Source organism: Globicephala melas, chromosome 4 (assembly GCF_963455315.2).
Source record: "Globicephala melas chromosome 4, mGloMel1.2, whole genome shotgun sequence".
NCBI lineage: Eukaryota > Metazoa > Chordata > Mammalia > Artiodactyla > Delphinidae > Globicephala > Globicephala melas.
Genome location: NC_083317.1, coordinates 143,232,726 through 143,259,888, shown reverse-complemented (window position 1 = coordinate 143,259,888; position 27,163 = coordinate 143,232,726). Strand labels below are relative to the sequence as shown.

Below are 27,163 nucleotides of genomic sequence, written 5' to 3'. Positions count from 1 at the left end.
CCCTTGTGGCGCAGTGGTTGAGAGTCCGCCTGCCGATGCAGGGGACACGGGTTCGTGCCCCGGTCCGGGAAGATCCCACATGCCACGGAGCGGCTGGGCCCGTGAGCCATGGCCGCTGAGCCTGCGTGTCCGGAGCCTGTGCTCCGCAGCGGAAGAGGCCACAACAGTGAGAGGCCCGCGTACCACAAAAAAAAAAAAAAAAAGAGAATTACCACGGGGCAAGTCCCATTAGGAGGCCGTCTGGGGAGTCCAGTGAAGAGGTGGTGACAGCTTGGTCTAAAGCGATGGCAGTTGGGACAGGGAAGTGGTTGGATTAAAAATATATTTTGGAGGAAGAACCTATGAGCTTGCTAATGGATTGGCTGTAGGTAGGAAGGGAGAGTGAGGGTCCAGGAGGGCTCCAAGGTTTTTGGCTAAAGCCCCCAGGTGGTGGTGGTCCTGAGATGGGAGAACCGCAGGAGGAACTGGTGTTAGAAAGCACGGAGTTGGAAATGTCCACTTGTTGCAAAGACGAGTGTCAGTGGACAGCAGGACATGATTCAGGACATAAGATTTTAGAGAAGACATTTGGGCTAGAGATACACATTGGGACTGTCTTCCGCATTTAACTATTATTCAAAAAGGACAAGAAAACAGACTCACAGACATAGAAAACAAACCTACGGCTACCAAAGGGTGGGGAGGGATAAATTAGGAGTTTGGGGTTAACATATAACACACTACTGTATATAAAATACATAATCAACAAGAATCTACAGTATAGCACAGGGAACTATATTCAATATTTTGTAATAGCCTATAAGGGAAAAGAATCTGGAAAAGGATACATCTGCATGTATAACTGAATCACTTTGTTGTACACCTGCAACTAACACAGCATTGTCAATCAACTATACTTCAATAAAAATTTTCAAATAAATAAACTTTTTAAAAATAAACTTATGAGATAGGATGAGATCACTTAGAGCAGAGACGGCAAACTTTCTCTGTAAAGAGCCACGTACTAAATATTTTCAGCAGGCCACATGGTCTCGGTCACAAGGACTCCACTCTGCCATTGTAGCACATGGTAGATTTAGAACCAGACAAGATGTAAACAAATGAGCATGGCTGGGTTCCAATAAAACTTTATTTACAAAACAGGTACAGGGCCGTACTTGGCCTGCAGACCAAAGCTTACTGACTCCTGACCTAGTGAAAATGTAGACTGAGAAGAGAATATATTCCAAGACAGAGCTAAATATACTATGTATACATAATTACATCACTTACTACACCAGTCACTGTTCTAAGTGCTTTACTTATATTTAACTCACTTAATCTTTACAATAACCAATGAGGTGGGCACTGTTACTTCTGTCTTACAAATGAAAAAACTATGAGCTCAATAAAAAGTTGATTTCTCCTTCTTGAGGAAAAAAAACAAACAAAAACCAAAACCAAGAGGTTAGCAGTTTAGGCTAGTGTGACAATCCTGTGGACCTCAGCAACCTAACCTCCTTCCAGCTCATTCTTCTGCTAGCTCTAGAGTATGACTCTCATCCTCGTGGACCAAAATGGTGGCTGGGGCTCCAGCCATCCCATATACATTGCAGGTAGCAGGAAGAAGTAACAAAGGAAAAGAAGCAAAAGGCATGCACCAGTTGTCAATTTAAATTGTCTTTTTAAGTTCCCTGGAATCTGCCTTACAATATTTCTTCTATTACATCTCATTGGCCAGAAGTTAGTCACAAAGACACCCCCAGGTGCAAGGGAGACCGAGAAACAAGGGCCATGTGCCTGAATAACATTTAGAGGTTCTATTACTAAAGCAGAGGAAGAACAATCACTAGAGTAGACGCTAGAAGTCTCTCGTATCTCTCCCTCCACTGCTGAAGTCCTACGTACTCTCCAAATGCCAGCTCACAGGTCACCCTTCTGCAAAGCCATCCCCAGCTCCCAAGGCAGAATCTTCCTGTGTTCCCATGTCATGGTAATCACAATTCCTTGGATTTAGTTCGTCCTGGTGGGTCTCCTTGACCCATTTCCTCTAATTGACCAGATGACTCAAGGGCAGTGAGGCCAGATTGATATATGGAAGGTAAACTTTGAAAAACAAAAGGAAATAGGCAGTGAAGCTGCAATGGAAGAAAAAGGAGTGTCTCAGGACGCCCTGGTATCTGGTGAGGGGCTGGGCTTGGACGCCCAGCAGAACAGTAGTTCTCCAAGTTCACTGCCTGTGAAATAACCTGGGGAACTTGAAAAAGTCCTCACACTCAGGCTCCACCCCCATATCGATTAAATCAGAATTTCTGAGGGCGACCCCTGGGCACTGGTGTTTTTAAAGTTTGCGGGTGATTCCAGTGTTCAGCCTTATTTGAGAATCAACACAGTTGAAAATAGAAGAAAAGAGAGAAACAATTCTCCTCCTTCAGAGACTTTGAGGGTTTGTTGTTTATCTACCAATTTCCCCAGCAAGATCGTTAGTCTTATCTTTTTAGGTTATTTCCTTCCCGCCAAGGACAAAGGTGTATTTAGATAATAAATTATTATTGATTGAAGCACTTCTTTCTTTTTTTTAATTTATTTTATTTTATTTATTTCTATTTTTGGCTGCATTGGGTCTTCGTTGCTGCACGCAGGCGAGCCGGGGGCTACTCTTCGTTATGGTGCGCAGGCTTCTTATTGCGGTGGCTTCTCTTGTTGCGGAACACGGGCTCTAGGCACGTGGGCTTCAGTAGTTGTGGCACATGGGCTCAGTAGTTGTGGCTCATGGGCTCTAGAGCTCAGGCTCAGTAGTTGTGGCACACAGGCTTAGTTACTCTGTGCCACGTGGCATCTTCCGGGACCAGGGCTCAAACCCGTGTCCCATGCATTGGCAGGCAGATTCTTCACCACTGCGCCGCCAGGGAAGTCCAACTGGAGCACTTCTAATGAGAATTGTGAAAGCCCTCCTGAGTTTATTTCCGTTAGTTTGATGCTCTGTGGGTCAAATAACTCGTTAGCTTCTCTCTCAGTAACTAAATTAGAGTCATCAGCCAGAGATATAAGAAAACAGTCTTACTGAAACTCACCTCGTTTGTGACATATGATGTGTTTAAATTGCTTTATTGGTTTCACAAAGAAGCAGGCCAGATCATTCGTGAATGGCCGCACTGGGATTGCCTCCGTCAGGGTGTGAGGGGCCGTATTTCAACTTGAACTTCATTTCCAGCTAACAATCATCAGAGTCTCACACGTTTACTCTTAAGAGTAACCCCACTTGGTACAAGAAGAGTGCATTTCAGAAAGTTTGGTTCTGTTTTTTCCAAACGATAAAAGAGTGAGGAAGTGGGTTCTCTTAAACGTGTTTTGAAACTTTTTTCCTATTCAAAGATTTCTGGGAGAATTCAGGATTGTTTGAATTCAATCAAAATTCTCTTGACTCTCAGGGGTCTTTCAAATGTTTAGTGAAAACTGAGAGAGGAAAAAAGAGTTTTGCAGGAGTTGTTCTGTCTTTCTTCGCTGCAGTATGTAGATCCAGTTCTGGGACAGGAGAAACCTCCGATTTTTCAAGCCATTTCGGAAAATTGTTTTGAAGTGTTCCTTTGTAATGAAATTCGAGATTCTGGCTTGAGTTGGTACTGTTACTGGTGGAAAGCAAAAAATGGCTTGGATTTGTGCCTGCAGTGAAACAGAAAGGGAGCCAGGAAATTCACTGGGCAAAACTGCAAAATTGGATGGAGGTGACACGCAGCATCTAACCAGAAAAAAGAGGCCTCAGAACATATGTGTTTGCCAGGAAAGAAAACTGCTTTATCGAAAGGTTAATTTTCAGATTAGTTTTGGGAAATTTGAGATAAATAAATGAGATCAGACAAAAAACATAAGGCCTGGATCCTTTTTCCTGGGGTTTTCAGAAAATAGTCATTGCTTCCAGTGAAATGTTTTGACATGTTCAGTAGGGAGAAAATGTTAATTGTAATGTTATGTGTATGTGTTCTTAAAAACACTTGCGAATAAATCTTTTATTTGTTTTAAGAGTAACCAGAGAGTAAAAACACTGTTAAAGTGTTAGCTGTGTTCTTCATTCCTTATGGTAAATTTTATGCCTTCTAGGATGTTGCAGTTCGTTCTCAGGGTTCAAATGTACCAATGTGGAGACCATTCCTTTCCTTGTTTTATAGTTCAGCTGCAGTTTTTCGAGGAGTCTTATGACTAAACACCCACCCTGGGGTCTGCCTGGGCTTAGTCCCTCATCTTGTCTCATCTGTTGCTTGTTCTCTAATTCTTAACCTTCTTCCCTTGAATCCATGGCTCCTTTATAAAATCATCAGCACTGACAGACTCACGACAATGGTCCACTTGACTCCGTGTGTTGAAAACACCTGCTATTAAGCTGCTTGGTGGCAGGGACTGCGACTGACCTTCTGAATCGCCACCTCTGCTCCCACCACCTCCCTGCTTTGCACTGAACAGATGCCCTATACATGTTTGTTGAATGGCTGTGATACCCTCCTTTCTCCGGTCCTATGTGCCTGCCCAGAATTGTATGTTGCAATTGACTGGAGCTTTGCGTCCAAAGCGGAGGTATCACTCTTGAATATTACAACATCACCTTGTCTGTGGTCCCTTAGGAAGGAACTACCAAGTGGTATTTCACAGGAACCCAAACATACATGTTACCTCCCTAGGCCAACCCTGCCAACTAAGTCTCCAGAAGAGAGAGAAAGAACCTCCAGCTTCAAAGAAAGCAGCTTCCGGGACTTCCCTGGTGGTCCAGCGGTTAAGACTCCGCGCTTCCAATTCAGGGGGCCCAGGTTCGATCTGTGCACAGGGAGCTAGATCCCCCGTGCTACAACTAAGACCCGGCACAGTCAAATAAATAAATAAATAAATAAATAAATATATATATATATATATATATTTCAATTCCTTAATTAAAAAAAAAAGAAAGAAAGAAAAGAAAGCAGTGCCCACCCTTCCTGAATCATGATCTAGAACATACATGCTCACCATCATCTACATGGAGAAAACACCACTGGCCATCTTAGCAAGCTTTTAAGCTCTAACTTAGTATTTGTTCACGTCTTATATGGTGATTCTCCTAGAAAATGCTTTTCCCTTTTGGATCACTATCTTTAAATGTCAAGTGCGTAAATACCACTTAAATCACAATTAAGCTCGAAGATCATCTCAAAAGCAGAATTGAATGGGAATAAAATGATGGCTGTACGATCTGAAAAAGGATGGATATATGTATATGTACAACTGAATCACTGTGCTGTACGCCTGAAACTAACACAACATTGTAAATCAACTATACTCCAATATAAAATAAAAATTAAATTAAAAAAAGAGAGGTAGCATACTATAAACAAAAAAAAAAAGATAGTTGCACACAGTTTCCACAGACGACTGTTAAGAATGCTGTTACATTCTTAACTAACACAACATTGTAAATCAACTATACTCCAATATAAAATAAAAATTAAATTTAAAAAAAGGGGAAAGAGGTAGCATACTATAAAAAAAAAGATAGTTGCACACAGTTTCCACAGACGACCGTTAAGAATAGTGTTACCCACAATCAGAACAGGAACACTGCTCTCACAGAGGGGTGCTCTGCATTTAGGGTGTCAGCACACACTCCCCCCTCGTGCACTTACAAACACAACCAAGACAGAATGAGCAAAGTGAAGTTGACTGGAGGTTTCATGTCGATTAGGCTAACGATGTAGAAAATCACCAGGAGCCAGGAGCAGAAGAGAACTTACAAGCACCAGCGATATTTTCAGACGTGGCCTCCGTGGCGTGTTTTCAAAACTCGTGGACCCTGTGTGTCATTAGGAAGATGGTTGGATCCTGCTTGAAAAGCCCGTCGGTAACATTCGACAACAGATGTAACCTCTGACGTTTGTGTGAACTAGATTAACGTTCTGGAGTCAGTCATCAGGCTCGTTACTACTGGATTTTCTCTGGTCCGTGCTAATAGACTAGATTATTGATTTTCGGATTTTCTGTGTATCCAAGGATAGTCTCTGAGATGTCTTTATAATGTTTCATGCTTCAGTTGTCAACCAAAATGACACAACAGTGAGCAGTCATTTTCTAATCACGTTGAAAGAGGTTCAAACACAGCATATAAAGTGGATCTTCCCAGCCTCGGAGCCACGGAAGCACCGTCGCTGTCACTCCTCGGGCTGGGTGGAGGTCATCCCTACCTGCCTGCCATCTTCCCCAGGAATTAGCTGAATTCACAGCTGAAGACCTCTGATAGTCAGAAATCTGCTTTCCACTATGTGTGAATGGCAGGACAGCTCCAAAGACACCTCCACCTAAGTAGGATTTTAGCACATCAGGTGCTATTGCAAAGTACAGCAGGCTGGGTTGCCGTGTGGTGGGTGGTGTTTATTCATCTTCTCTTCTCCTTTCATGTGTATGGATGGACGATGCTCGCCGTATATGCCCAGCTCTCGGGGGGTATGGGCTGGGGATCTCATGCATAGAGTGTGTGTATATGTAAAGTAGAAACGGAACCCGGGCAACAAAATGAACTTCTGTGTGCAAGAACTCTATGAAGTACACCCAGCTGCCGGCAGCAACTGCTACATGCAGGCCACTGATTATTACGCGTATTTCAAAGACAGTCCAGGTTACAGTGGTTGCAACGCTCAGGCTGTGCCCAGTAACAACATATATATGGAACAGGCCTGGGCAGCGAATCAGCCTTATACCTGTAGTTACCCTGGAAACGTGCAGAAAAGCAAGGACTCTGACTTGGACATGGCCCTGAATCAATACAGCCAACCTGAATATTTCACCGAAGAAAAGCCTACTTTTTCTCAACTGCAGTCGCCATCGTACTCTCAGAAAAAAGGTAGGGACCATCTTACTTCCGTTTGATCCAAGTTTCCGTGTTTGTCTCCGGGGTGTTTGAAAGGGGCACTGTGCATCCGCTTCGTCAGATCTTCGACTTCGAACGCTGAATGTCTGAAATTAAAACTAGCAGGAAAGAGAGGCTGCTAAGTGATCGAAAGGGGTCCTTGAACACCAGAGATTTCTGAGCGCTTTTTTCTTCCTATATGAAAGCTGGATGGAGTTGGTTTTTGAGGCTGTGTGTGTGTTACCTCTAAAGCGTGGGTGCGCACGCGCGTGTGGATATATACTGCCCCTAGGGAATACCGTCAGCTTCTTTGCTAAAGAAAATACGTAAAGGCTTCCCCTTGGTGGACAGGCACTGTGGCATTTGAAGTGGGATCATTCTCCTCAGCTGAGGTTCAGATTTTAAAACTCAGTTGACTTTTTCTTGGCACGTCATAGTAAAAGTTTATTTTAGGTAACTAGTAAAATAGTTCCGTGATTTTTTTTGACAGTACCCTAATGTTGATATGTTGGGATTTGTAGATGTTCTTTTTAATATATTTACTTACCCATGTAAACTGTAAGGAATCTACTTGTAATCATAACAAGCTGTAAGAATATAAAACTCATAAAGAAACTGATACACTTTATCTTGCCATGGTGTCCCTAAAGTTGGACATGTCTGCAATCATGTCAAATGAACTCTGTACGAAACAAAGTGATATCGCCTTCAAAATATCCAATATTGAAACAAGTGCAAGGTCCACTTCTTTTAATAGACACTGTGGCTTTCCAATGCTGTTTAATTTTCTATCGGTAGAATCTGTCTCGTATTAGCAAAAACTAAAATAAAAGAGGCAAACTGGCAGTACTCAAGCAGCTGCCAGATAGAAATGCTTTTGAAAATAGCTTAAATTCTAGTGCAAATATCCCAGAAACTCCTTTTTTCTGTGAACAATCCACTGGATATTGCAGAGGAAACCACATGTACAGGTTTCCATAATTTGCAAGAATATAATGCCCTCTGATCTTCAAAGATGAATTTCTCTATGAAATTATCTTAAAACCTAATGTTGTTTATTTGATTGTGACTCCTATAAAAATTATCATTTGCTTTTCTTAATGCGACTCCACAATTAAAAGTAGCCTGTTCGGAAAACTATTAAACAAAATTTTCAAGAACAAACTAAAACTAAAACCCCTCTTAGTTTCTACCATATGCTGTATTTGCATTTTCTGTGCTATTCCGTAACTTCCAGATATGAAATATGAAGGGAATTACAGCATAAAACATATTCAGAGTCGTTCATCTGATTTTCATTTAGCTTCACCTCCTCTTGAAAGGCATCAGAAGTTCTCGTTTATTATAAGGGACACCCTACTGCGAATGTTTGAGGTAGACTGTGTGCTTTCTGTTGCATTTAATACTGTACTTAAAAGTAATTTGTCTTTGGAAAGCAGTTAACACTGCCTCATTAGACATGCCTGAATATGCCTTTCCTAATGTTGTAGGATCTCAAGAAAATATTGATGTGTCTCTGTATTGGGGCATTCCACTATTCTTAAAAGTTCTTGCAAAACTTTACAGGCTTTTACTCTTTCTCCTTTTGTCTTTTCACCGTATTTTCTTCCACCTGTGCTGGAGAATATTTGCTTATAAAACGCTAAACCAGCGAGTCTTTACTAATCAACTTGACTCATGAGCCAGAGGCTAAGACACATCGTATGCATATATTGATGTAATTTCTCAAAGCCATATGCCATTGAAAGGCCACTGCCACCTGCCAAACTCACTCAATCAGAGCAGGCAAATATTCTTAAATGCGCCATTATTTACTGTTACAAGTCTTTAAGTAAATCCCAGTAAAACTAAACCCAGCTGTCAACTGTCTCTTAGGACAAAAGGTTGGACCCAACGCGTTTATCCATATTGATCCATTATTGATTTTTGCTGTTGTTGGAGAACATCAGTAGTATCTCCTTAAGGCGAAATTAAGACAATAAACAGGTGTTCAGTGCGGCAGGCCTCATTATTCCAATTGGATTTTTATCTATTTTCATGAAATTCATAATTGCTTCGTCTGTGCTTGTCACTGTCACAACTCTAGACACTCTTCAATAATGCAGCTGTCTTAACTTTTTCATTATTTTTTTAAGGATGGCTTATTCTCTAGCCTTAAGTTGGAGTTTTCTAGTATATAGAGAATGATCATCACCTTGTTAAAAAAGAAGTGTGTATTAAGTACACATAGATAAAGTAAAGGAAGGCTACAGAACCCAGTGACAAGACTGGTTATCTCGATAACAGTCTTCAGAATGATTTAGTTCTCTTTGTGTTGTTTTTCTATGTTTTTACATTTAGAGCCAAGAGGAGAAAAAGTTCTCAGGCTCCTGAAGCTCTGAGAACCTGAATTAAGGAAGAGTCAGAATGCAGTTCATTGAATCAAACTTAGAATAAAACTTTAAGAAGGGGGGGCAGTATAATTTTCACATTGAGAGGGGCTGAAATGCAGACTTGTGATGTCTGTCAAATTTTCCTAGAGTATACGAGAAAAGACATTTTTAGTTTTTAAAAGTTAGGGACAAATAAAAAGAACTGGACCAATCACTAAGAAGATACGAGCTCCTTATTGTTTAATCTTCCAAGTAACCTAGCCATGGTTTGTTATGTTCAAATCAGCCAACACAGCCAGTTCCGCTCCACACTTTCTTCCTGGCCCCAGCTAGGGAGGAAGGGGAGAGTAGGTTAGGAAATCAGACAGAGGGATAGAGAATTGGCAGCCAGGGTGTCGCGACTTCTCCTTCGTGGCAGAGGTTTCAGCAGAGCTATAAGTCGATATCTTTTTTTTTTTTTTTTTTTTGGGCGGGGCTGCTGGCTGTTTCCACCAGAAATTCCGGTTACATTCCAAAGTCCCCAAAGAGCTTGAGTCTGGCCGCTCTGCGGGCAGCTTGGCCAATTCGCCTCTGGGTCTGTTTCAACAGAATCCTTCCTTGGAGTGTCTGTCCTGTGCAACCCTCCTCCACAGGATTCTCTGCTCAACATTCTCCGTACCATCTTTACAGGAATGGCTTGTCCAAAAATGTAGCTAGTGTGTTTGTATCCAAGTTGGTTATCATGTCCAAGAGGGTAAGGATTTCCTGGGTTTGAGCCAGGATCAAAGAGATGGTGCGTGTTTGTCCTGTTCCGTTTGGGGTTTTGACTGCACGTGTCCTTGTTTTACAGCTGCATTCTTACTAGTGCAGAAAGAAATATTCATACCTGAAGCAGAAACTCCACATAGAGCTGTCCTTTCTGTATCTGTTTTCATTGCCCCTCTGCCTCCGGTCAGGAATCGAAGTCTTTTTTCACGTTCTGCAGCTCTGTTGACTGTATGTGAATAATTGTGTAGACATGAGAAATGGATTAGAAACAAGAGTTAAGCCCCAAAGAAATACGGTCTCTAATTAGAATTTCCTTAGCCTCTTTTAAAGTTAAAGAAGGATTGCTATACAGTACATTTGGGGATAGGGCGGTTCCACGGGCTGCCCTGAAAAAAAATGTTACAGGAGAAACAAGTACCCTTAAACCCTAGAATCAACGCTCAGTCCGGTGAGAGACAGGCAGAAAAGGAGAGCAAAAAAGGGAAGATTCATGAGTCCCATTGCCATGAACTTGAATATGAAATGATGACACACTATCTCAACTTCTCTTTCTCAACCCTTCCTTCTCGCCTTCTCCCTCCCTTTGTCTCTTTCCCCTACTATTTCCCCTCTACCTCTCTCTCTCTCTCTCTCAGTCTTCCTCTTTCTTCCCCAGTCTCTCCCACCCCTACTCTTCCTCCCTAGCTGAATTTGTTTAATTTAAACACATATATGATCCGTCTGCCCAATGAACCAAGTGTTGTAGGCATCATGTCTTTACAATGTAATACTTAAGAGGTTAACGCAACTGCAGACCTTTCTGCAATGCTTGTGTAATTGTAAGGATGCTGATGTAAATGCAGGATTTCACATTGGGCATTGCCACCCATAGACTGTGAAGAGTCAACACCGCCCCAGAAAATAATAGAACCATTTTTTAAAAATACAAAACCCATTTGTGGCATGAAAGTGCCTCTCAGCACCCAGAAGTGCACAACAGTCGTTTGCAAACCAAGTCCAAGTGCAGACAAAGCATGAGCTGACTCTTCTTTCTTCTCCTTCCTGAGAATCAGGTACCTGTCTTGTCAAGGCATGTCCTTCAGAGATTGCATTGTATGCCCATCCTCGGGCACCCACTGCCACTCCTCGAGATGAAAGCTAACAGCAAGAATCCAAGGTCTTATGAGAAACTGAGGTCAGGTGCCGGCAGGCTTGGGAAGGAATGTTGGAGCTGTTTATTTCCTGCATATGGGGTTCACGTCCGCCACCTCACATCCCTCCACAAAATCGTTTCCACAAACTCAAAGCTTTTCTCTCAGCTCCCAGCATTCAGGTGCATTCAGCCTGAGGTCCAGTTGCTTCCCGCTCTACCATCTGCTCTGGGCCAGCTTTTAGGACCCCCTTCCTTGTCCTGATACCACCCAGTGCTCACTTAGGCTCTGCATTCTCCCTTTTCCACACCCTCATGACCAGGGCGCTTCCGTGCGCTGTCCTTGGTACCAGGCTCATCTCAGCGCCCTCTCTACCAGCTGCTTTAGAGAATTTCCTCCGTTCTCCAGGAGACTCCCAGACTGGTCGGTCACTCCACCCACCCCCGTTCCTTGTCTGCAGAAACTGCCCGCCACGCCGTCCTGTCCTCTTCTCTGCCTGTGCCCCCTCTTCTCCCCCAGAGCCTCTGCTTCCGGTCACTCGGTGGCAGTTCCTCCCTGCCCTCTCCACCCACCCTCAAACGTTCAGACCCTTTCCATGACCTGTTGGATCAAACACGAACTCCACCACCTCTTCCCTGCCCCAGAGTTCCGTCTGGATTCTGGTTTCGTGCTTCCTCCCATACGCTCTGTTCCAGAAATCTCAGCCAGTCTCCTCTCTCAGCCATACTGCCCCCCATCCCTGAACCAATGATACTTTTTCCCAGCCACACCCCAGTGTGCGCCCTGCCCTTCTCAGCCTGCATCACTTCAGGTCACTGATTCAGCTCACAGCTCATCAGCCTTTTCTATTTAACCGGCACCCTATTCTCTCCAAAAGCCCTGCTCCTGACCAGCCCTGACTTCAAAGACAAGTATCCCTTGCGTAATATAACAGTGCTGAATCATTTGTGTAAATCACCGCTTTTTTTTTTTTTTTTTTTTTGGTGGTACGCGGGCTTCTCACTGTTGTGGCCTCTCCCGTTGCGGAGCACTGGCTCCGGACGCGCAGGCTCAGCGGCCACGGCTCACGGGCCCAGCCGCTCCGCGGCATGTGGGATCTTCCCGGACCGGGGCATGAACCCGTGTCCCCTGCATAGGCAGGCGGACACTCAACCACTGCGCCACCAGGGAAGCCCCTTGATTAAATTTTTGACTGGCTAGTTATACCAATCTTTTCCCCATCTTAGTGATTTGCATCTTCAAGTGGTTTTAGCTCTAATTGTGGATTGAAAGGTTTTGTCAGGTCCTGAGGGTTGGAGTCTATGCGGACAGGGAGAAGGAAGGTTAGTTAGGGACTTCTTGTGTGTGAAACTGTATTATACCCAAGGTTAGCCCTAAAAATGAAATCTTTTAGTTTCAGGAATTCTTGAGTCAGGAGAAATAAGGTAACACTTGCTTTGCCCCCCTTTTCTGCCCTAAGACTTCCAAGATGAAGGAAATCCAGAGTCCTTTGTCATCATGTCCTCTTCCCTTTTCTGGATTAACAACTCTGACCTGGTCCTCCTTCTGCTTCCCTTTCCCTCCTCTGTCCACACCCCGCAGAGCTCTAGAGTTTGAAGACTTGGAACTCGGGTATCTTCACCCCTCAGCCAGCCATAGGGCAAGGCATAGAGCAAAGCTGCTCAGTGATGCCATGCGGGGAAAGCGGAGAGAAGGTGCTGTTCTGAAGAAAGATTTCATGAATGGGAGCCTCTGGGTAGCTCTGCTAGGAATTTGCAGACAGCAGTGGAAGAACACCTTTAAATTTATCACTGCTTCAAGTTTGAACCCCATTTCTTACACACTGGGCCATACATGGTTGTTAAGTAAATGGATGGATAGATGGATGGGTGGGTGGATGGATGGATGGACAGATGGGCACATCTATGGACAGACAAATGGATGGATGGAGATGGATGGATGGATATAGTGTTTATCAGAGGGTTAACTATTAATGTGATGCAAAACATTATCTAGTACCAAGAATTAAATGTAAAAAGAGTCAGGATTAGTATCTTAGGAAAAAGCTAAGCAATGAACTGTTCAAGATTTTTTAACTATATAAAGAAATGACATCAGGAAGAAGGTGCCAGTGGGAAAAAAAGCTTAAATCAGAAGGGCCTGAGCTGTGGGATGATTTGAAGAAGTTCCGTTAAAATTAGAAAAAAGGGGAGACGCAAGAGGGAAGAGATATGGGAACATATGTATATGTATAACTGATTCACTCTGTTATAAAGCAGAAACTAACACACCATTGTAAAGCAGTTATACTCCAATAAAGATGTTAAAAAAAATTGGAAAAAAACCTAAACTTGCTAATGGTTTAGCTTCTTCCGGGTGTGAAAATATATTCTCATCCGATAGCCTGACCCAAACCACTCAGGGTCCTTAGCACTAACTTCACCATGAATCAGTACCTTTCTGAACTGCCCAAACGATTTCCCACCACCAATAACAACCACAGCTCCTTTTAGATGCCAGGACTGGTTGTGCTAGGCAAGTGGTCTGACACAGAAGGAAAGATTAGCCAGGTTGGAAATGGTCTCTGAGCCCAGCTCCTCTCCACTTCTGCTGGACTGACCTGCCTAGGCAGTTCCGTCTCCTTTACACCTGCCACCAAGATCTGCCTTATGTTCTATTCCTAAGGCCTGTGTGTCTGCCAGCGGGACAAAGGAGGGCCCAGTGTTTCTTCTTCTAGGACCTGAGATGCTGTTATAATTCACTCAAAAGAGTTAAACTAGCCAGCCTTCTGATTTTACCCATTCATGGGAAACCAAGTGAATTGCACTCAGTGCCAACCAAGAAGCCAAGCTTGCTCCCTGTTGCATGATTTCTAGCGCAAATGCACACAACTTTCCTTCCACATACCAAGTCCCTCTGAGGATCAAATTTTTAAAAATTACTGTTACCGATGACGCGGATAAACCTTGAAAACATTCTGCTAAGTGAAAAGCCAGTCACAAAAGAATACATATTGTACCATTCCATTTGTATGAAATGTCGAGAATAGGCAAATCTGTAGAAACAGAAAATAGATTAGTGGTTGCTTCGGGCAGAGCAGCTGGAGGAGGTGGGAGGGCTAGGGAGTGACTTCTAAAGGTACAAGGTTTCTTAGGGGGATGATGAAAATGTTCTAAAATTGATTGTGGTGATGATTTCACAACTCTGTGAATATATTAAAAGCCATTGAATTGTATGGTATGTGAATTCTTGATAAAGCTCCTAGCAAAAAAGGTAAAAAAATAATGGTAGTAATTTTTTATCATGTCAACTTATTTTACGTGCAAGGTAATACTTAGCAATTAATCAGACATTTCCAAGTGTCCACTAAAAACATCTCCAAGTCCTTTGTTGAACAAACAGATGGAGTTTGCTTTCATAATAATAGGCTGGATAAAGTGACAGCATGGTTTATTAGTCTAAGAAATAATGCATCTGAGAATATAAAAGCTGGGCAAAATACATCATCCTTGCACTATCCCATATAGTCATGGGCCTTACCTGTTTTCGGGCGTGATTAACCACGCTTCTTTAACAGTCACCTGGGACAGCTCGCAGATGCAATTCTCAGGTGAGCAGCCAGGCCTCCAGGATGTGCTTCTCATATTTGTTTCCAGGCAGAACACAATAATGACATTCGATGAGCGTGCACTCCAGGCAGCATGCATTTTCCGTGGCTGGGCGTATTGGCCGGCATGTGACTCATTTGGGGAGCATGAAAAAGCAAAAGGGTGGAGACCCTGAGACAGGAGAGCAAGCAGTGGTTAAGTTCTCTAGGAGAACTGGTTACCGTGTGATGTTGTCATGTACGTTCTGTAACCTTAAGAGAATCCCCACCTACCTATTCACTATGTGTGGGATTTCACTCGCTGGTGACAGTTATTTAATGATGGATAATGGACTTAGGTATAATGATTGATGTATCATTGCTTGTGGTGACTGTTCTGGGTAAATAAGATGCTTCTGAGTTAATACTTTAGAGAAAAGAAAGAGATGGGTGGGGTGCACTAGTGAGATCATGTAAGCAACTGCTACCAACTTAAGTAGATGTTTCTGTAGACGTTTTGATGATTTAACTAAAGACATAGTTAATCACCTATTCATCCACCCACCAAGAAAATAATGTAGGAGAAATAAGAGAACAAAGCAAACCACCCTTCAGACTAGCAGTCAGAAAACAGAAGGAGGGACTTCCCTGGTGGCTCAGTGGTTAAGAATCCGCCTGCCAACGCAGGGGACACGGGTTCGAGCCCTGGTCTGGGAAGATCCCACATGCTGCGGAGCAACTAAGCCCGTGTGCCACAACTACTGAGCCTGAGCTCTAGAGCCCACGAGCCACAGCTACTGAGCCCCTGTGTCACAACTACTGAAGCCTGTGCACCTAGAGCCTGTGCTCCGCAACAAGAGAAGCCACTGCAATGAGAAGCCCACGCACCGCAACAGAGTAGCCCTGCCTGCTGCAACTGGAGAAAGCCCACGTGCAGCAATGAAGACCCAACGCAGACAAAAACAAATAATAAATAAATAAATTTGTATTTAAAAAAAAAGAAAGCAGGAGCCCATTCCACTCGTACATTGAATTATCACTGGATTCCAGGGTTCACAGGAACTTTAAAGGCCAAACAGTTCAACCATCTACATAAACTGTTGAGCTACAGAGAAGAGAAAACTTCAGTGTCCTACTGCCAACACCAAAGAGTAAAGCAGGCTGGTAGTGGTGAGGTAGGGGGAGAGATGGCAAGGGTCCTGCTTCTTCCTAACTCTAGTGGATATTCTCCGGCCCTCCCAAGGCATGTCCCTCAAGCAACACAGTGTCCAACTGCAGTACAGTTTGTTCCCAAACATGAGATTAGAAGGAAAAGACCTGCAGTTCTCTCTCCCTTCTCTCTGCCATCTGCACCTGATACCAAGAACTCAAAAGTCTTTACTCTGCTCAACTGTACATAACCTCTAGGTGTAAGAGATCAAGATATAGCTTTCCCATGCAGATGGTGAACAGGCACGTGAAAAGATGCTCAACATCACTAATCATTGGGGAAATGCAAATCAAAACCACAAGGAGATATCACCTCACACCTGTCAGAATGTCCATCATGAAAAAGAACACAAGTAACCAATGTTGGTGAGGATGTAGAGAAAAGGGAACATTTCTACACTGCTGGTGAGAATGTAAATTGGCACAACCATTATGGAGAACAGTATGGAGATCCCTTTAAAAAACTAAAAATAGAGCTACCATATGACCCAGCAGTTCCACTCCTGGGTATATACCAGAATAAAACAAAAACACTAATTCAAAAAGATACATGCACCACAATGTTCATAGCAGCATTATTTGCAATAGCCAAGGCATGGAAGCAACCCAAGTGTCCATCACCAGATGAATGGGTGAAGAAGATGTGGTACATATGTGCAATGGAATACTACTCAGCTGTAAAAAAGGATGAAAATTTGCCATTTGTAACAACATGGATGGACTTGGACGGCATTATGCTAAGTGAAATAAGTCAGGCAGAGAAAGACAAAAATTGTATGAGATCACTTACATGTGGAATCTAAAAAATACAACAAAGTAGTGAATATAACAAAAAAGAAGCAGACTCAGATACAGAGAACAAACTAGTGGTTATCAGTGGGGAGAGGGAAGGGGGAGGGGCACGATGGAGGTCGGGGAGTAAGAGGAACAAACTGTTAGGTATAAAATAAGTTACAGGGATATACTGTACAGCATGGGGAATATAGCCAATATTTTATAACTATAAATGGAGTATAACCTTTAAAAATTGTGAATCACTATATTGTACACCTGTAATTTATATAATATTGTACAGCAACTATACTTCAATAAGAAAATTTAATTTAAAAAACTGTAGTTTCCTGACAACATGGATATGTATATTCCATCTGCCTTTAACAGGAGGTGCATACTTGAATCATTGGATTACTTTGTTATTTAAGTTACTCTGTGGAACTTCCCTGGTGGTCCAGTGGTTAAGACTCTGTACTTCCAAATCAGGAGGCACGGGTTCGATCCCTGGTGGGGGAACTAAGATACCACAGGGCACATGGCGCAGCCAAAAAATAAAAAAAAGTTTTTAATTAAAAATAAAAGTTACTTTGTGTTTTATGAGTATGTGTTTCAACGCACACACGAGCATATGTGCACACACAGTCAAACATACTAATCTACGATGTAGAAACTAAAATGCTACAGTGGTTATCTCTGTGGTAGAAAGTTGATAGGTTAGTCTGTTTTTTGCTAATTTATGTCTTTCAGTTCTTCGACAATGAATTGTATTACTCGTGTAATTTTTTATGTAAAAACTCTGGACTTGGGCTTCCCTGGTGGCGCAGTGGTTGAGAGTCTGCCTGCCGATGCAGGGGACGCGGGTTCGTGCCCCGGTCCGGGAAGATCCCGCATGCCGCGGAGCGGCTGGGCCCGTGAGCCATGGCCGCTGAGCCTGCGCGTCCGGAGCCTGTGCTCTGCAACGCGAGAGGCCACAACAGTCAGAGGCCCGTGTACCACGAAAAAAAAAAAAGAAAAGGGCTGCCACTGGGGCAGCACAAGGAGAAATGGAAGCACCCAACCTGGACTCGGGCTGGGGGTGGGCGGGAAGGCATCTCAGAGACTTTCCCCCTTGTGATTTGGACACTGCCCTGTCCCAGTACTGACCTCATTATATGCAGAGGATCTGTTATTGTCTGTTTCCCCCAAAACACTGAGAGCTGCCCCAAGAATTAAGACTTAGTCATCTTTAGATCCTTGGCATGTTGTTGCCTGGCACATAGCACCCCCATATATATGTTTATCGAACGGAACCGTCCTCTTTTATCTCCTCGTTTCTTTGTTTTTTTAATCAGAGCTTTATGGGGACATATTTCACATACTATAAAATTCACACATTTAAAGTGTACAAAATAGGTTCATTCGAAGCAATGGTTTTTCACTCAGTGGTTTTCAATATATTCGCAGAGTTGTACAACCTTCAGCACTATGAAATTCCAGAACATTTTCATTGCCTTGAAAAGAAACTTCGTACCCTTTAGTGATCATCCCCCATTCTCCCCTCCCTCCAGGCCTTGGCAACCACTAATCTAATTTCTGTCTCTAGGAATATGCCTATTCTAGATAGTTCACACAAATGGAAGTATCTAGCTTCTTTCACTGCATGTTTTCAAGGTTCCTCCTTGTTGTACCATGTAACAGTACTTCTTTCCTTTTCCTGGCTGAATAATAATACTCCATTGTACAGATATACCACATTTTGTTTATCCATTCATGACTTGCTGGACATTTCAGTTGTTTCTACATTTTGAATTTTATGAGTAATGCTGTGTTGAACCTTCATGTATGAGTTTTTGTACGGATACATGTTTTCACTTCTCTTGGGCATAGACCTCAGAGTGGCATTGCTGGGTTGTATGTCACTTTGTGTTTAACCTTTTGAGGAACTGCCAGTGTTGTCTGGTTGTGCTATCATAATATCACAAGTTTGCAGAATCCTTTTTTTTAGATGGCCTTATTCATTCTACCTGAAGTTAACTGTCTATTTTTAGAAAAAGACCAACATAACTTATACTGGAGGGCTGGAAGTCAGGAGATCTGGATTTTAGTCTCTGCTGTTGATTTCTAGTGTGAGCCTGAGGACGGCCAAACCTCTGAAGGCCTGTTCACCTCAACACTACCTGCTCTCCCAGGACCTTTCCAGCTATAAAGTTTTCTGAATTTATTGCGTGCTGCCTTGGTTCCAAAGTAGATCAAGTCCCCTAAGAACAAGTTCAGAAATAAGCCTTTTGAAAGAGGCTGTGTTATCCAGAGCACCCCAGGTGTCTCAAATCCCAGCCTCTCTGGATCTCTCCATATAAGCCCAGGCCCAGGGATTCTCAATTCTAGATGTACATTAGAATCACTCAGAGAGCTTTTAGGAAATTCAATACCTATGTTTCCACACCCTAAAGCCACTGAAATAAGATTCTCTGAGGGGATTGGTCTCTCAGATTCAGTATTTTTAAACAGTTGATTCTAAGATTCAATAATTTTAAACAGGGTGATTCTCAGGTCTAATCAGGAATCTATTGTATTACAGTGTTAGGAAGAAGAAAAGAAACTGTTTCCCCAGTTCAGTAATCTAAGTTAGTGATTGGGGTGTGAAAACGGGTACAAATCCTTTCAGGAGCAAAGAACAGGTTGCTCTTGAAAGATCTTATATTTTCTTTTTAATAATTACCCATAATGTTATGTATAACAAAAATGATAAATCCACTTATAAATAAATTTTTTAAAAAATCCAGGCCTCTCTGCCACATCCATTGGCTGCAGGAGCCTCCGGGCCTGTTCCCACCTGCACAGCAAGAGTGAGCACGCCTGTTTCTAAGGCATTCCGAAATCCCGGGCCTGTTAACTCTGTAAATGTGAACTGAGGTCCTGGGGAAGTATAAGATACTGAGAAAGTGTATTAGGTCACTTTTTAAAATGTTTTCTTGTTCAATGTTTTCCTTACCTTGTATATTTAAAACTAAATGATCACAAGATGTAAACTGTAAAGCAAAAATTGTATTAAAATGTACAGAACAAGTCAGCCATGCTTCCTCATCCACCTTCCTCCTTCGGGCTATGGTGTGTCTTTAACATGATATTGTTTTCTCACACGCTTCTTCTTTCCTTCTTCACAGGCTACATCCCCAGTTACTTAGACAAGGACGAGCTATGTGTCGTGTGTGGTGACAAAGCCACCGGCTACCACTACCGCTGCATCACGTGTGAAGGCTGCAAGGTAACCCCTGGGGCCAGTGAGCCCCGATCCAGCCCCTTCCAGGAGTCCTCCAGCATGCAACCTGAAGTTTAGGTTCCTATTAGAGCCAAATCCCGACATTCACGGCCTGTGTTCATCCTCTTCATTTTGGGGGGCGTATTCAAGAACTGAATTTTTTTTTCCCCAAATCAAAAATAACTAGATGAAGTTTTGTGACAGTGTGAGGTCTGCTGTTTTAGACAGGGAGAAAATTGATAAAATGTAAAGAAATTAATAAAAGCCTCCCTTTGAGTTTAAAAATGCATAGATATTTTATAACATGCTATCATCCCATGAAATAACCATTTCTCCTCCTGTTTTATCTCCACTGTTTAAGGAGGCAGAGTTCACTCCAACCACAAGCTAGTTGCCAGTGTCAATCTGAGAGAATTTGCTCACTTTTAAGGGTTCCATTAGGGAATATCTTTGAGGCTACTTAGGTTCAGTTATATTCTGAAATGATCCAAACTGGCTCGTGGCACAGCCTGCAGTAAGTAAATTCTGGTCGTCCATCAGCTAATTACACGCTCTCCAGACCCATCTTCAGGAGACACTTGCCAAGAAGACACCAGTGATCAACAGTCAGTTTACCTCCCGAAAGTGAACCTGAATTTGCCTACTTACATTTTCATTATCACAGTGAAGATGAGTTTCTGGCAAACACGTTTTGGTCCGACAGCCTAGCCTAGAAAATAAAGTCCACTGTAAAGGTAAACAGAGCTGAACCCAGTGCGTTCAGCTGATGTTTTATAAGGAGGTCGTAGGTCAGAGAAAGGCTTTAATTTTTTGTTGAATGTTTTATTTACCTTCTGTATTTTAAACTAAATTATCAGAAGATATGAACCCTAGAGCAAAAATCGTATTGTTTATAAAACAAGTCCGTCTTTCCCCCTCCGCCACCCACCTCACTCCCTCCTCTCCTTTCCTCCCTCCTACTACCCTCTTTTCTCCTAACCTTTGACCCTAAATCACCAAAATCAACACGTTAGGTCGGTTTCATACTAACCTGTCTCATTTCCCTGGTGGAAGATTTTCCATGCAAACTCCCTACTTTTTGTGCACGAAATGAGGAAACTTGTAGCCTACTGATGTGTTGAGATGATCTATCCATTGAAAAGAGGTCATTTTTAAGACCTCAAGGCAAGACTTATTTTGGAATGTGATGTAATACGTTCTCATTCATCCAGGCCCCTTTGATATAGAACTTGTCACCTTTTAACAAAGACTGAGCTAAAGGTTGCTATTACATCTGTGGAAATAATGTCTTAAGGAGTTTAATGGCATTAATTACAAGTAAGTTGCAGCTGTTTATTAACTGGGACACTTGCAGACTGTCTCTTGAAAGCCCAATTCTATCGGCTTGCTTTGAAAGTAATAAAACTGCATGAGTTTAGATACTTTCTCTCATTCCAAAAGCTCCCTAATTCAAATGGGTCTTTCTTCTAATTCATAAGGCTTTTACCTACCTGATTATGCAGCGTTGAGATTCTCTCAAATTTTGAATTCTGGGGGAGACTCTAATGACAGTTCCATTTATTACTCAACTCCCAAAGTGACTCTAGAGACCAAACGTGCCTTACAGAGGACTTAATGATCATTAGTGATTGACTTAAACAAAGGAGAACCAAGCCTATTAACCTATTAATACGTGTCTCTGACTCACGTATGTCTTCATGATGATCAAGAAATCCACTACCCTCTTCTCCCAAGATCACAGGATGTTTGGGGCCTGATTCAACTGAGGTTTACTTAAAAGAATCAATCATGTAGCAGAAAGCTAGATTTCTCAGCCCTGGTGCCTTTGTCTCGGATCAGAATCCTGTTCCCAGCATAGCCCCAATCATAAAATCAGAAAGTCTTCCTAGGGCGGTTACACAGATCATTTAATGCAAGGATAGAGTGTCTTGGAAAAAGACAAAAGAGGTGGTCACATGAAACACAGTTTTGAAAAATGGCCAAAGATGACAAACGTCGTGCTTCACATCTTGTTTACTCAAGCCTGTAATTTGCAAGTGTTTCTACCCCATACCCGTAGTGTGTAGGGGGAGAATCTTTTTTGCCTGTTTCTGCCCTGAAGACAGTGGAAATCTTTTGGAGATGTTTCATCTGTTGTGATGGGCCAGTTTTCATGCATCTTTTGTAGAAAGAATGTTGATACTGCCCCGAGTAAATCACTTTTTAAAGAGAGACTCTAAGCTTTTTTTTTAACAGTTGCCCGAATATTGAACTAGGAGGGTGACAGTTCCTTGAAGCACTGATTAGTGCATCATTTTGGACCACTAAGGAACGGATCCAGTTCTTCTCAAAGTGCAGAGAAACGAGTCTGATGTCGATTTATAAAGCAAAGCCTCCGCTTACCCACAAATCATCGATGAAAGATATGTTCTTATTCAGTCCCTGGGACATCTCTTTCGTCAGCTCACAGCTAAAAAGAGCTTTTTATAAGTGGATTCTGTTAAGTATTTTCTATCCAAGTTCACATCCCAAAATTAATTTTTGTCCCTTTTTAAAATTAAGGGACCTACCATCTTTAACATTTACTCACATAAAGTGGTCCCTTCATGTGGGAAAATATGCTTTTAGCATAGCTTAGGGAAGGCCAACATCTTAAAAGGGATTTGGTCCATGAAGTGTCCGAGAAGAGTCAGCAAGGTAAGCCACAGAAAAGATGGCACTATGAATAGCAAAGCCTGCTACCTCAACATTTTTTCCAAATAAGCTAAGTATAAGTTATTTCATTCATTCCTTGTAAAAGCTGAGAGTAGCCTTTTTGGAGAAATGAACGTTACCTCTGCATCTGGTATATCACCTGTTCCCACCTTCCTGTTGTCTTACTCCCCAGTAGGCTCCCGCCACCCAGAACACAAGCCAGCGTGAGCAGATGGGGGAGAAAAGGTCTCCCAACTCCACAGTAATGATTTCCCATCTTCAGAGCAGCAGTCAGCCTGCTCGCTGGAGGCCCCGGACTTAGGTCGCTTTGCATCCTCCAGAAAGAGGGTGCTAGACAGTTCCCCCTCCTCCCTGTCTGTGACATATGTCTCCTTGCTAGAATCTCTGAGTTTTTTCTGTCTTTCAAGCAAGTGTAACCCTTGAAGGGTGGATTGGAGGAAGGGGGAGGGGGTAGAGGAGCGGGGACAGCTTGTTTTTCGTTCTGTGCAGGCCCTGACATCCAAGCTTTGGCAGGACCGCCCACCTTGAACACCCGGGAAACACATGTCAGCAGCTGCCCCGTGTGTGCTTTAGGGAATCTTAGAACAGTTCATCGATGTCATTCAAACTAATGGGCTCAGTGTTTAAGGATGCAAAGGCAAATACAATATGACAGTTCTTCTGTTAGGAACTGAGCAACAGTGATATCAGGGGTTGGCAAACGTGCCCCGAAACCAAGTCCGTGAGTTTCAGTTACTGCTGTCAGTTTTCCATTTTATTCTGCTATGCCCAGTAGAAAATCCTACCTTGGACCTTTTCATTACAAGGAAGAGCTCCTGTGTCTGAGTGAGGAATATGCAAGTGGTATAAGTACATAAAGCCAGGGCAAGTTAAATGGGATAATTACAACTTGGGTTAGCCTGGATGAACTGGCATTTCCGTCCAATTTATGCAACAAAGTTGGAGGTCCCTTTAAGGTTTAGTGGACAACATCCTTCAAAATTTGTTGTGCCTTGCTATTCTACTAAACCATAAAACGATGTGGTTATTTTGAGGGGTGGGTGAGAGGGGACTGTTTATAATATGTTCACCTAAAACATTTAAATAATACAGTAAAATTGGACTCAATCTATATCATGTAAGCCAACTCCTGGGCCCCAGGCCGAGTTCCAGCATGTACTTGCCATGTGATTTGGGGCAAGTGATTTAACCTGTCTAAGGCTTAGCTTTTTAATCCCCACAGTGGAGATATTAAGAATACTGACCTCAGAAGGTTGTGGGAGAGACAGAGGCCCTGGCACTTGTCTGCAGCACTTTGCAGTGCGCCCCTCACAATACATGCTTTCTGCAGTTATAAATTCCTACCAGACTTGAGTATCATGTCCAGAAAGGTTCTCATATGACACAGCCTTGAGGATGTTATGTAAGTCACCAAAGCCTGGAACTGCATTGTATTCTCAGGTGGCCCTCTCCCATGCCTTGAGAGAAGAAGAAACATTGAACTTTAGGGTGCATGTCTACAGATATTGGAGAAAAAGGGTGCTAGGAAAGGAAAACGCCAGTGCCATGAGCTACTGGAAAAATTTGGTAAAGAACTTGGAATTTTCTCCTCCCCAAGGACTGTTGTTTCAAGGGCTATCTGAGCTGGTCATGGCCATCTCAAGAGTCGAAAACCAGAATTAAACCAAATCTCTAAAGGCAATTACTGCATCCCTTTAAATCCTAAATGATTAAATTAATTAATTAATAAAGCATCACAAGTATCCAGCTCTTATTTCTCCAGTATAAAGTGTAGCAAACCTCTTCAGAGCTTCATTTAGCAACACAATTATGGCATGAAATAATAATTTATTTATATGACTCATCGTTTAGAAAACATAAACGCGAACATGAGACTTTCCCATCAGCCTTGAGTAAATGCCAAAAAGATAAGAAGAGACTCCGTAGCCTCTGACATCGCCCTCAGATTTAGAATTATTTAGATTCACTTTGGGCCAACTGCCCTATATTTGAATAGGTCGAGCTAAAGGCCCGTACAGAGGTAAGGTCTAAAACCGTCCATCACAGTCAGGAAGATACAAAATGCTGGAGTCACTTATTTCTCGAAAATATGAAGTGGTTGTCCTGGGTCTTTCTTTTTCATGTAGGGTTTCTTTAGAAGAACCATTCAGAAAAATCTCCATCCATCCTATTCCTGTAAATATGAAGGAAAATGTGTCATAGACAAAGTTACAAGAAATCAGTGCCAGGAATGTCGCTTTAAAAAATGCATCTACGTTGGCATGGCAACAGATTGTAAGTAACCTTCTTCCTTTGCTTCATATTCAAGGAGTGTTGACTGGGGAAAAGGTTGGCCCAAGGAAATCACCCAGGCAGGAGAGAAAGCAGGAACGCATGTGTACAGAGGGAGAGCACGCAGCATTCTCAGGGACCCTCACTCCCAGCCATGCTGGGCGGTTTCCATCCTACCCTCCCCATCAACTCCTGACTCCGAAGGCATCCAGGTGATGGGTGAGAGACAGAGGTTAAACTGTCCCCATCATGCTTGCAGGACAGTCAGCAGTGCTCTGTCTGCACAGAGGTTACAGATGAGGGGTCTGTCCTTCCACCTCGATAAAGTGTAATTTTCCACACAACATTCGTGTGGTGAGAAGCACAAGGACTAATATTTTTACAAAAGCAGAGACAGGAATTTATTCTGTGGACATTTTTGGAGTCAGGGCACTGGTAGAAAACATCGTGTTCAGAAATTTCTAAAGAATGTGAACTTGAGTGCTACTGCATGACTCATTCTGCAGTTGGTTTTTTTGTTATATTTTTAGCCATAAAAACATTCCAAGCTGAAGTCATCCTACCCAGTTTTCAAAGTGCCACAGCATATGGTGGTGAGATTAGCCGTTGGGGTCTCTTCTCCCCACACTGTGCAAGGGATTTACACCAGTCACTTTAATTAATCTAATTATGAAATGAGAATCGTGTCATTCACAACATGTGGCCTCCCTTTTGCCAGGCATCAGGGTTTCTGGTTTCCACTGGCATAAATTTTTTTGCACATCAATGAAGGAGTCCTACTTTCAGTTTAAAGTAAAAGAAAGAAAAGAAAAAAGAATGCAATGAGGATTTTTCCTTGTGAAGAGGAAATAGTCACAGCTGCATTTATGCGACAAACAGGGTTCTCTCAGCTAGAACGACAACAAAAAAAATCTCTGGAACGTCCCGGTTTGCCCATTAAAGACGACAGAGAGAGGAATCTTTTTAAAAAAAAAAAAAAGAGGAGGGTTGTGTCTGGGCATGAGGCTGGAAACCCTGGTTTAATCCTTCACCTCTGGCTGAGTTATTTGTCTTGATCTTTGGAAGGCTTTTAGCGGTTGCCAACAAAATGCCTGCTAAGGTTCTATGCAAATGAGTGACCTGTTGAATGTCCATTGCACTGTTTTATTAAGAAGTTAAAGAGATGAATGTTGATGAAGTTTAAAAACTCAGTGTTGATCTACACGGGGTGGAAATTTGAGTGCACCTTGCTTGCTTGTGAAGCATTACAAGAGCTCAGGTTTTATAATCAGAAAAGCTGTTGGAGTCCAGGCCTGCCACTTACTAGCTGTGTGCCCATCGGACTTAACTTCCGGTTTCCTTGTGCGAAGGTATCGCCAGCCCCACAGGTGGTTTTCAGGAATAAATTAGATAACGCACATCCAATGCCACGATTCCTGGCACCAGGGAAGCATTTGGGGAGTGAGGTTATGAGTGTGGCGCATTCCTTGTCTCCCTTAAGGAGTGAATCATGATGACTTCACAGGGCTCACCCATCCGCCCACATGTCTAAGTGCTCCCCTGACTCTGATGACCCAATCACATCTCCACGATTGGGGTTTCATTCTTCTGTCTGTGGATTTGCCAGGCACCTCTGGTTCTCTTCCTCTGCTACGTTTGCTTTGTTTTCTTTCCCTACCAGGTCGCGGCTTCCTCAAGAAATGGCCCTAGGACAGTGATATTGTAGGACCACAGTCAGGGGTCCTGGGTCTTGCCTTGCCTCTGCCATGAACTTGCTGTGTGACTTTAAGGAAGTCATGATCTCCCTCCTCCTCTGTGAAGGAGGGCGTTGCACTAGATAAGAGCTGAGGACCCTCCATTGGTAAAACCCTATGACTCTGCAGTACGAAACCTGAGTCTTTCCATGCCACTGAGGGCTACTGAGAGTCTGGTGAAATGGTTTCGTTTTGGAAATTAACCACAGAAATATAGGTTTCTTGTTACCTGCTCTTCTTATTTCCCTTTTGCATAAATGATAAAAGTCGTGGCTGTACTTCCTGAGCATGTATAGTGCATTATCACACTGATACCCTGCAAAGTAGGTATTATTGATCCGATTTTTTTAAAGATTTTTTTTGATGTAGATCATTTTAAAAGTCTTTATTGAATTTGTTACAATATTGCTTCTGTTTTACGTTTTGGATTTTGGGCCGCGAGGCATGTGGGATCTTAGCTCCCCAACCAGGGATGGAACCCGCAACCTCTGCGTTGGAAAGAGAAGTCTTAACCACTAGACTGCCAGGGACGTCCCTTGATCGGATTTTATATGGGAAGAAATGAAAGCTCAGAGAGCCTCAGTAA

General features: G+C 42.8%; 1 protein-coding gene across 11 annotated transcripts in view; it reads left to right on the top strand.

Moving 5' to 3' along the window:
- Positions 1-27,163, top strand: part of THRB (thyroid hormone receptor beta) — a 392,088-nt gene that overhangs the window by 340,597 nt on the left and 24,328 nt on the right. For all 11 annotated transcript variants that reach the window (XM_060298656.1, XM_060298657.2, XM_060298655.2 and 8 more), the window contains 2 exons: positions 19,785-19,885; positions 24,700-24,847. In XM_060298656.1, the coding sequence (XP_060154639.1) occupies positions 19,785-19,885; positions 24,700-24,847 (249 nt within the window). The remainder of the gene's footprint in view (positions 1-19,784; positions 19,886-24,699; positions 24,848-27,163) is intronic.